The 11897-nt window shown below is 35.1% G+C and overlaps 1 protein-coding gene across 2 annotated transcripts; it reads right to left on the bottom strand.

Moving 5' to 3' along the window:
* Positions 1-622: 622 nt before the first annotated feature.
* LOC127769831 (wall-associated receptor kinase-like 8) lies at positions 623-11435 on the bottom strand. Of its 2 annotated transcripts, none has more exons than XM_052295490.1 (4): positions 10536-11435; positions 5049-5522; positions 4785-4964; positions 623-1953 (listed from the first exon to the last, which is right to left on the bottom strand). In XM_052295490.1, the coding sequence occupies exons 1-4, from the start codon at positions 11368-11370 to the stop codon at positions 818-820; spliced, it is 2625 nt and encodes an 874-aa protein (XP_052151450.1). In that variant the 5' UTR covers positions 11371-11435; the 3' UTR covers positions 623-817. The 2 variants fall into 2 exon arrangements, with proteins under 2 accessions (XP_052151450.1, XP_052151449.1); XM_052295489.1 differs by having other exon boundaries at positions 623-2004.
* Positions 11436-11897: the final 462 nt, after the last annotated feature.

The following is an 11897-nucleotide window of genomic DNA, read 5'->3' on the forward strand; positions in this document are numbered from 1 at the left end:
ACCCAATTCATCCGTCAATAAACAATGACAACCTATATTCAATTAAAAAACATCTAACTTTTGATTTTACACTTAATTTGCTATGCATGTTTTCTAACACAAAATACATCTACCTACTTTTTAGATGATGAAGAATATTATAAATAATTTCTTGTGGGGATTAATTAAATATGATATGTTATAAAGATAACTAATATTGTAGATGTTCAAATATAGTGTACGACACATGCTAGTGAAAACACTTTATGGAGAAATTATATATTGTAAATGTTCAAACATAGTGTACGACACATGCCCGCGTGCGCGGGCTATCTTCCTAGTTTCTTAAGAGATCTGACGGATACAATGTCCTTAATAGCAAATAACAGGTGACGGTGATGGTATGTAAGGGATTTCAATTTAAGAGGAAATAGTTTTTAAGTGATGAATATTGAATTTTGTTCAGGGGCAAATAATTAGTTCTAGGGCATAAAAATAGTGATTTTATGGTCGTTTAAATAGGTGGTTGATGGTGTTATTAGAATTTGTATTTTAAATATATTTTTACTTTGCAATACTTCGTTCTACGTTTCTACTATGGAGCTACTCAACAATTAAACAAATCTCAATTTAAAACCAACATTCACGGCATTTCTAGCATAAAAATATTGGGACAAGACCACAGACACAACAAATGTTAAAAACGCCAGCTCTAGCTAGGCTGAACCAACCAAGCATAAATGGTACCTGTCCTCTACCTCTGCCCACCATTTCAGCAACGAACATGGACGTCCAGACCATAGACATGAAACAGGAGTAGCAACAAGGTACATCGTCATCAAGATGTTATCCCAAGAGTGAAATACTCGGTTGTTCTACTTCTGGTGTAACCTGTGCTATCTATTGTCCCGGTTGTTCTGCTTCTAGTGTAACCTGTGCTATCTATCGTCCCCGTAAAGCTTCTGTCCACCTCACGGAAGGCAATCAGATCGTCTGCCGCATCTGGATGTTGTCGCACTAGTCCTGTTAACCGACGGAGCTCTTGGGCGACTTGGGACATCGCCGGCCGCTTATCACCTGGCATAGCTAAACACCTTCTTGTAAGCTCTGCAACTTGGTGGATCACCTCCAAGTCGTCTTCATTGATGATCTCCTCATCTATGAGCTCGTCAACTGTACCTTCCTTCATAGCATCTTGAAAAATTGACACAAGGCACCGTGGCTTCTTTCCCGTTAAAAGCTCCACAAGAACAACACCAAAACTATAAACATCACTCTTGTCAGTGAGCTTACATGATTGCAAGTACTCAGGATCTAAGTACCCGACTGTTCCTTTTGCAACGAGTGCTTCTTCGTCCATTCGTGCGATTATTGAGCAACCAAAATCGGCGACCTTGGCAATCAAATTGTCACCTAAAAGAATGTTGGCAGATTTCACATCCCCGTGGAGGATAGGACGTGCCAACGAATGCAAGTGTCCGAGTGCTTGGGAAGATTCAGCAGCTATCCTCAAACGAGTTGCAAGTGATATGTAACATCTCCCGTCTTGACCATGTAACAAGTCATGCAACGTCTTGTTTGGAACAAATTCATAAACCAGAATAGGGACTTCAAACAGTAGGCAGCAACCAAGAAGTTTAACTACATGATCATGGTTGACGCGACTTAGTACAAGTAGCTCCTGTCCAAATTCCATTCTCCTGCTTTCATCCATCCCTTTGCATCTTTTTATTGCAACAGGGATGTTTTCTATAAATCCCTTGTAAACTGTCCCTTGTCCTCCTTCTCCAATGATTTGATTCTTGTCAAAGTCATTTGTTGCTACCTCAATGTCTTCCTGTCTATACAAGGTAAATTCAAGGTTGCGGTCGATTTTCATCATATCAGACAGAAGTTGGCCTCCATGTTGTTGAAAATACCCGTCCCTCTGTCTTATAAGATGTTGTCTTTTGATACTTCGCCTGTGAATGATCACTTGCATTCCAAGAAGAGCAATAAGAACAGTAACAATAGAAGAACAAATTCCTATAAGAAAGAAATCATCAGTCAATTACTTGGGATCTAAAAGCAAAAAGTTTAGGAGTTAGCAACACCACAGGAGGGGCCGTGAGATCAAATAAGAGAGCAACCAGCAGAGAAGGGCTCAGACCTCATGTTTTCGTATCTAGTTTGTGTGGATCTTCCATTGTTTTTTTTTTCCGATTACATGGAAGACACACACATACACATAACATTACACACGCAACACCACATTCACACCACCACGAATGTGCACCCTAACACACGTTCTATGAGAGAAACCAGCGCTACATCCCTGATCTTACTAAAATACTGTTAAAAGCCCAGCTATATATACGTAATATTTATGGGCACTACGATTAAAAACTTTAGTGTGGGTGGAGTCAAGCACCCACGGCTCCAAACCACACCATTGGTGGTTGGTGCTTCCGCATCTTCCATTGGTTTTTTATCTAATGGTTAATAGTATCTATTATGTAAGACGTTGTTTTAGGGAAATAAATGATTTTAATGTATCATTTAATAAGTTAAGAGGAGTAATTAATAGAATGATGATACATAGTTTGTTAAACAAATATGAAATTTATAAGAACAAATTTTGGAAAATTGTAAGTATTTACTTATATCGCTTTCGTACAACTTCAACTAGGTATTTCACAAAATATCAAACGATTTTTTTAGAAAACTACAACTCTGTACCCTATGTATGTATAAATAGAAGACCCACCTGAGGTGAGGGGTACAGAGCATCGAATCATAGCGGAAGCTAGCAACCATAGTAGAAGCAATCCGGAGGACACAAAGCCAACTCACTGGTGAATCTCGTCAGGCCGTTCTCGATAGGGATTTCGTCGGTAATCGTAGTGTTCATTGTTCTCCGTTGTAATCTATATGGTTATCATATAATCCCATATAAACTGGACGTAGAGCTATTACCTCCCAATGGGCCTAAACAGTATAATAATTGTTTCTTATTTGCTTGATGCTGTTTCACGTAGATCCTCGTACCAACGTACCCAAATACCATATGCGGGTCACACATTTTGGTGTATTTTGGTCTATATGATAACATAGAACATGACGGCGCTGACATGGTTCTAATTTTGTGCGATTCAGATGGCATGGATACAAATAGACGAATTATAATAGGATGGATCCAATTAACCCTATTATCAAAACACATTCAGTGTTAGATTTAATGAAACTAATTTGATATTTTAGATGTTGCTAATTAAACTTTTCTATAAATTTGGTTGAACTTAATGGAAAAAAGAAAAAACAATTTATAATATGAAACTAAGGGAGTGGCTCTCTAACAAAATAATATGCTTTGTTTCAGTTCTCTGAAATGCTTAGCTGAAGTTACAACAAACTGAAATTTTTATAAATAAAATAGTTGTTACATTTTCAAATTTACTCATCAATTTATAATGTGACAAAAAGATGAAACTTAGGGTAAAAAAATAAGTAATGTACAATTTACTGTTTTTTATAAGATGTCCATGCTATGTTTCTTTGTCATTCAAAACCATGCATTATTTTTCTGTTACATGAACTATTTGCTATTCATTCACTTATTGGAGCACAAATAGAATTAGGTAAAAATAAAAATTCTGTAGGTATATACGAATTTATTTAGTGGAAAAAAATGGTTTCAAAAGATTCAAAAAAGTTGCTATATTTTCGACACAAGCTATATAATTAATGCCAACATAATTTTATGTTGTTCCATTTTAAAATCAATTTTGAATCTATCTCATTCTTCTAAAAAGAATATTATTGTTTTTTTATATTACCAAATATCACCTTAGCATTAGCTCGGGCTTATTACTAGTTAGTATATAATATACCAATTATATTTGATTTCTTTTTGCTGGGAAAGATTAAGATCAAATTTATTGTATCGTCTTACCTCCATCATTAAGATTTAGTGCGTTGTATCATAAAGAAAAAGCATCAAGACAACATCTATCGTAAAACAATTAATTTAAGATCAAGTATCACAAAACTATAGCTTTATTGATATTAGAGTTATCAGAAAACTATAGATTTTACAGTTTAAATCCCTATCACTACTATTATGTTAAGAGTTAAGATTTATAAATGTTGTAGTTTTGTACCTAACTTGCTGCAAACCATATAGTTTTGTCATAATTTTATTGCAGATTAAATCTCTAGTTTGATGATCTTTCATCTCAAATCTGTAGTTTTTAAATAAATTCGGTACTAGATCTATAGTTTTATGATACACCACCTTAAATCTGCAGTTTTATAGTTTTGTGATAATTTGATCAAAAGTATATGTTGTATTATGAAATTTACTTTTTTATTTATGTATAGTTTTTAGGTATCTACAACGGTTATATGTAAATAATATATTTTGAGTATGCACAATTGGGAAAATAATATTCATAAAAGGCTAGAGAGCGTGTGCTAACTATTTGCACTATTAGCTACGTGTGTTGTGGTGTGTGCAAGTCATTCTTTCATATAATCATAAAAAAAAAGTTGTAATATCAGCCTTATCGATTGCCCATATTTCCTATTAAGACAAAACAATTTATATGAAAATAAAAAATAATCTATAGATGAAATTCATATATGTAATTAGCTACTTAAAAGTCAATCTAAAAAAAACTACATTAATTTTTTGTAAATCAACTTCAAATATGAAAAATAAAAATTTGGCTTATTAGGGCAAACAATGAGACCTTATGTTTCGTCTAGTTGACCTCAGTATCTTATCTGGTCCAAAAGATAAACCAAGCAGAGTAGTATTTGTGTACCTATCAGAACAGGGTAGTGCCCAAAATATCCCGCAGGGGCCTGCCCAAAATATGCCGCAGTGCACTGTTTTGTCACAACATCGTATTCTGTTTTTTCTGGACAACTTCCGCATACAAAACTTCCTATAGTATTTTGGCAAACACCCTTGCAAATTCCTGGATCATGGCATTCATCTATATCTGTAACAAATCTCAGTTAGGTGAGAACTAGGAAGCAATGTACAAACATATAGTCCAATTCGATGGGAACCTTATGTACTTTACCTGTGCATCCATTCTGGATATAAGGATTTCCATGGAAACCGGCAGTGCAGTTGCACCGATAGCCAACATAACCAGAAGAGGAGTTCACATGAACACAATTGCTGTTAGTGCTAACGCATGCATATCCAGAGGCATTCTGTTTTGCTTCCGGGCATGTTAGATTGGCAACAGCCCATCCAACAGAGAGAGGGTATTCCCAAAGTTCATCATATAGATGTGGTTCTCCAACTATCGCCAAAAACTCATGAACACCATCACCACTACCGTCATGTTTAATCTGCACAACTCCTTCCTCAACTTTTATGTCAGTCACCTGATTATAGTCATCGAATCGCAGAGTTGAGTTTGCGTCTGTACAGTTGAGATGGAATAGTTTTCTTGCAAAACAACCTTCTTCGAGACCAAATGGATAGGGAACGCTGATGTTCCCACACGACCGGGAACAGTCTGTCCTCTGTGGAAAAGGATTATATCCTGTTTACATGGGGAAAATGTCATTGAAATCACCAACATGCATCCAGAGCCTTGAATCACTACATTTCCTCTACTGGGAATTATTTTACTAATTAGAGGAACTTCTAGAAACGCCAGCTTAATCTCTTGGATGAGTAAAAAAACGTAAATTATTACTGTAATGAAAAAACGGTAAAGTTGACAAAATCTTCTATTATCTATCTATCTATCTTCTATCTATCTATCTATCTATCTATCTATTATATACTAAAAGTCCATTAAACTTCCTACAAATACTCTCATGCCGCCACATGGTGCTCTAAAAACACTCTCAAGCTGCCACATGGCGCAATAATAAAATAGAAAAAAACTTAGAAATTCTGAGAAAAAAAAAATCTAGCCCTCAATTTTTATTTAAGTTGGTGGACCATTAGTTTACACCATTGGATTAGATCTGTTATAAATAGTTATCTAGCCCTTCTAATTTACCGAGCAATACTTTCCATAAAAAAATTGACTAGAAAAAGCTGAGAAGGCATACGTACGTATGGATTAACAACCACGGCCGAGAAAAGAAGAAATAATATACAGCAAAAAAAAAAAACTGTATACGTACGTACTACTGGAAATTAAAAAAAAACATCGCTTTTTTTAAACGTGGATTTGCACTTCTCTGTATTTTTTTTATGATGGCCAACGTTAAATATTTAGTGAAACTACCGAAAGAAAAGAACGCTCTTTGTACTTCCTTTGTAGACCAACATCATATATTTAGTGAAGGTGGTAGTATAAGAAAAATATATTACTTTAAAAACTTGCACAGCCAAAAGTAGATCTATAATATAATATAAAATATCAAATAAACGTATCTTGATCGTTCAAGATGAAATAATGCGTAATAAATTACTCAGGACATATTGTCAAAAACAGAAATAAATAATGTATTGTCTAAAAATTATGCCTCATTTAAACTACTAATCTGCGCGTGTTGTACAAATACATTCTATACATTTTTAAAAAAAAACTATTTTCATATTTGTAATATTTAATACTTAATTAATAAAGCGTTAATGGCCTATATCGTTTTGTGTGCCCTACATAAGCTCAACCAATGAGATCGAATGTAGCCTAAGTAGGAGATAAATTAGATTATTTACTATAAAATTTAAAACTAAAGAACCAAGTTAACTATATTATTAAAAAAATTCATTACTTTAGATCAGATATATATTCTACGGACTAGCTATTGTTCACTAATCCATACATTTTTAAGAAAAAAATAAATTGATTTTGGCGTTCTTTCCCTCTCTCTTACTATAAAACTAAAACAGAAACAATCAATAATATTGAAAATCTCTTAGAAACACAGCGTCTACGCACCCTACCCCTTTAGTACCTCCGAAAGACTGAGCCGACACATTTTAGGATTGAAGAAGTTACCACATCGTCTCGCTGTCGATGGATACGTCACCTACCACTGAAAGAATAATTAGTCGTAAATGTCAACACCCATATCAAATCTAGGACTTGAACCCGGGTGGGCAAGTTCCACCATAAGAAACCTAACCAGTTAAGGTGCGCTCACTTCGCAATAACATTGAATATTAAAACAACCATAATTTTTAAGCTACATTCTGCAATACTCATGTGCCTTTTAAACCGGTAAACTATTAGTTATAATCGTTAAATCTATCTTACATAAAAAAAAGAATGTATTCATGGTACATGATATTTTCAAAATATTACTGCGCAATTATATTTCGTCGTTATCGTATTCATGTTAGGCTGCATGGAGCCTCTCACCCACCTTACATGAAATGTTCATATATGGATTGCCTCTCAAACTACATCAACCATATCAACCATATTAGACTATATAAACCCAAAAATTTAGTGGAGCTTCATTTCCACCTAATTAATCCTTTAATGAACTATGGTCCATAGATATGTAATTTCAAAAACACCATATTTTTACTTTCGTTAACATGTTTTCTTAAAAAAAATAAGTCTACCTTAATTTCAAATGATAAAGAAGATTATAAATAATTTCTTATAGATAATATTTAAATATGATACAATATAAAACTAATAGGTTATAAAATTATAAAAGCAATTAATGCTGATGAAAACAATTTATGGAGAAATTGTGCTAGATGTTCTCCATTTAATATTTTGCTCTTATAAATATCTCAAACTTAGCGTACAACACATGCCCGCGTGAATGCGCGGGCTACCTTCCTAGTTATGTAAATATTGGAAAAAATTCACGAAACTTAAACCATTCTATTGCAAAATTCTTTGACATTGAGTTTACAATACAACATATTTAATCCACATTGTTGCAAAATTACAGATATTGCAAACAAGTTATTGCAAAATCTAAATGGTTAAAAGACAATCATGATAACAATGAAAGGGTGGAACCTCTACATATGTAGTTCTGAGACAAACATAATTATGTGTTAAAATCCGTATGTTGGCTATACCATGGCTCCTCTACATGCTTGTTAAATAATTGATAAATTTATCTCTTCTTTTTCTTACAACACATGACCTTAAATTGCTTTAGGTATATTTCAAAGCTGTCAAAGGAAAAAAAATAGAAATAAAAATTGATGGCTACAGGTGGCAATCTTGTAATCATGGCATTTGTGTTTTATTGGTTTATATTCTCTCTTTTGAAATTCTTGATGAAATCATATCGGTGGACGGTGGAGAGAAATATACAAAATACATGTTTCCTGAAAAAGAGAAAATTCAATTTTAAAAACAATCGATTTTGTGATTTGATTACAAATTTGAGGGATAAATTATACTTTTTTCAAAAGGGGAGACTTTATCTTGTTGTCGTATTTGAAGACATAATTTTTATGCCATTTATGCCTTTTGACACTTCTTAGTTTTTATTTTTTGAAAACATCAATTTGCATTTTGGAGATATTGTTATGTGTTCATCATGGGGAAAATTGTTAGATCGTGTGATGATTTAATCTATGTGATGAAAAATTGTGTTGAAATTGGGCAAAGTGGTGTTGCTATGGGTATGACCGAACGGGCAGGACTAACCTTGAACAGTGTTGTCGGACCGGGTGTGGTTGAAGTCAGATTGACCGCCCAACGGTTTGACCAGGGAAGACTCAATGTTCGAGTCAATTTCGAGTTGTTTTTGGGATTTTCTAGATTGCTTCATGTTTATTACTTTTAGATTGTTTATATACGTATTATAAACTGTGTTTATGCTGATGTGAGTTAAGTTCACGTGAACTTGTACTCAGATATGGTTTCTTAGTTTTCCATGTGTATGTGTTGCTTGGGGTCATGGGAGTACAGTCTATGATGGATCCATATGGTCAAGACATCATGCAGAATGTTTAGGCTAGAGAACAATATACATGCAACTGAAAGTTTCCATATGGCATACACAAGGATTTGTGTGCGTTTGGGAAGCGGAGTAAAATTTGGTTTGGAATCCAAGTTTGGAAAGGTTGATGTTATAAAGGGATGTTGTTTCCCTAATTTGAGGGGTTTCCTGTGTGATTGGGCTTTCTAGTTTTAGTTGGATTCGTGGCTATGTTTTGGGCATAAATAGAAGTGTGGTTGAGGCTAGACTATATCAAAATTTTGTGAGACAAAAGTTAAGATTTACTTTGAGGCTTCGATTGTAGATTGTAAGTTCAGATATGAGTGTGTTAGGTGTATTTTCTAAGCACATCTTAAAAAAATAAAGTTGTTTTCTGGACTTCGGTGGTGGTTGGTCTAGTTTCTAGGGCATGAATAGTATGCTGGATCGCACTGTTGTTATAATTTTGAGTAATTTACTCATTAAACACTACTGGGGAAAAGAGTATTAACACCGGTAAATTTGGTCATTAAATGTCATAAAGTGGTCATTAAAGATCATTAACCATCACAAAAATTGTGGTCGTCAGTGGTCATTAAAATAGTATTAACGACTACAGAATATTTCCCCTTGTTAGTTTATCAACAACCATACTTTTTTAACAATAGTTACTCTTATTAACGACCGCATATTATGCCATAGTGATTCTATCAACGACAGTGACATTTTTTTCCAGTTATTACAGTAACAACGGTGAAATTGTGTCATCGTAATTTTTTTAATGACAAAGGTATATTCAAATTGATGACCATACACCTACAAAAATATGTTAATAGACCAATAACTGCAATCTAGTGGCAATTCTTTATTCATCAAACGTGTATAACATAACTCATTCATTATATAGTTGGTATATTTGAGTTTTTTTTCAAAAAATCTAATAATCAACAGAAATTAATACTAATGATGGCAGAAAAACAAAAATTAACGACCGTCAAAAAGCTCTGGTCGTCGGTCATGCTTTAGCTACCAATTTTCTACTGAAACGTTGACCAAATACATGTAACAACCGATAATTTTTTTACTGGTCGTTAATATTTCATATTCTAGTAGTGAAAATTCTAGAAATTACGACCCAAATGAAGAGAAAGATAAATCTCTTTAATATGCAGGTATCTATTGTCTACAGTATAAATTGAACAAACAAAAAAAATAATTGAACCATCATGAATACATTAAGGTGTGTAAAATCTGGGGTTCATCACGAAAGCTACATGATTTGGTCAAACCTATTCAATGTTCCACCTTTGTTAAGGTCTCTTATGCAATAATTTTATATTGGAAAAGTACATATTAAGCTTATGACAATTAATATTGAACTAGTTTTCAATACAGATATATACATACTATTTTTATGTTTCTAAACTAGTATTTTATAACAGTCATTGATAGTGAAGTTTTTAAATGTTAACTAGATCCTGTCTAAAATGTCCTTTATTCATGACCAGTATATACATACACATAATAACTGGGATGTTTGGAATTATCTATGCATGATCAAATATGTAGAGAAAAGTATTAAATTCATTGTATACCTACAGTAAAACTTAAGAAAGATTTCTCACCAGGACATTTGGCCTGGCAGATAAACTGTACATATAATTATATATCTAATTTTGGGGTAATTGAATTACCTTTGTCACGAGAGCAGCCCTGCGGAATATAGGGATTTCCTGCAAAGCCAGAATCGCAGTTGCACAGATATCCAAAGTATGTTGACGTGCATGAGCTATTCGTACTGGCACAGGCATAGCTCTTGTGGTTACTAAGGGCCCTGCTGCAACTTGGTTGATCAACGATACTCCATTCGAGGTCGGCAGAGTATAAACTTAATTGGATGCTATTCCACAAGGAACTATTGCTAGACTGAGATTCCGTTTTGTTGTGCCGGACAAATTGGAGGTCAAAGGAACTGATAAAATCTTCCAACCAAAAGTCACAACATCCAGTACCATTGCAGTTCATCCTAGCGTCCGCCTCCGTCATTGTTTTGTTCGGGCAGGTGATATTGCAAAGGGGAACTGACTTGGTTTCATAGTATACATCCATGTCGCAACCGATGATATACACCACGGTATCTACTAGACGAAAGCTTTTAGGAGAGGTCCAGTTATAGCTGTAAACATCGACGCCGGGCACCACGGTGATGGCGTCGGACAAGGTAACGCCAAAACTGTTGACACTGATGTCGTCGACAACGATGTCCTCGACAACCTGCAGGCCGGTAGTGCCGCCGTGTAGAAGGAGGCTTGGTGGCTGGGTGTCGTTGCTGTCTTGGTGGCAAACGAGCTCAAAATCGGGGTTGCGGAAGCAGCCTTGCCCGACGCCGAAGGGATACGCGAATGTCAAATTGCCGCAACTGTTGTTGCAGCCGGTGAGCGTTGGCGCCGGTACAGCACCGCCTGGAATCAGAGGCAGCACTAGTACAAGCAGAGAGTATGCTCCAGGTAATAAGAAAATCATCTTCATCTCAGCTTCGGGAGATTCACCTACCTACTGAGGAGTGAGGTTTGATGATATGGAAATTTGATCTTGGCGATTGAACTAGCGTTCTGGGGAATTACCAAGTAACTGCATCACTGATATATAGAAGGCTGCGAAAGAGTTTGTGTGCTTCCTGGCAATTTATGATAACTCTAGGTCCAGCTCTATCTCTTCTGAAGCTGCAGCCAACCAAACAGTTTCATCTTCACCTAGAAAAGACATGGAGTTGGCTAGAGTGTTTTCACAAAATGAACTATAGAAATGAAGCCGTGTTTAGGTAGCTTCACAACTCAATTCCAAACCCAACTCCAATCCAAAACTAACTCCTTAAGTCAAGTTTAGGAGTTGTAGCTTTAGCAAATGAGCCCTTCTATTGGTTGGCAATATATGTGGAGGGGACCCAACTGTCATTGCGTGTTGCAATCATAATAACTGGGTGAAACCCTGCGCGTTGTTGCGGGAGTTTAGTATGATAACACTAAGTAAAAATAATGTGTATGATAACTAGATAA

Source organism: Oryza glaberrima, chromosome 4 (genome assembly GCF_000147395.1).
Source record: "Oryza glaberrima chromosome 4, OglaRS2, whole genome shotgun sequence".
In the NCBI taxonomy this organism is placed as follows: Eukaryota; Viridiplantae; Streptophyta; class Magnoliopsida; order Poales; family Poaceae; genus Oryza; species Oryza glaberrima.

What these genes read in the sequence shown, in the direction of transcription:
- LOC127769831 (XM_052295489.1), bottom strand. Translation starts at nt 11,370, where the DNA reads ATGAAGATGATTTTCTTATTACCTGGAGCATACTCTCTGCTTGTACTA. An exon ending in GGGCTGCTCTCGTGACAAAG is followed by an intron (nt 5,523 to 10,535) that starts GTAATTCAATTA and finishes CCATGTAAACAG; the next exon opens with GATATAATCCTTTTCCACAG. An exon ending in GCACTACCCTGTTCTGATAG is followed by an intron (nt 2,005 to 4,784) that starts GTACACAAATAC and finishes TCTTTCTTATAG; the next exon opens with GAATTTGTTCTTCTATTGTT.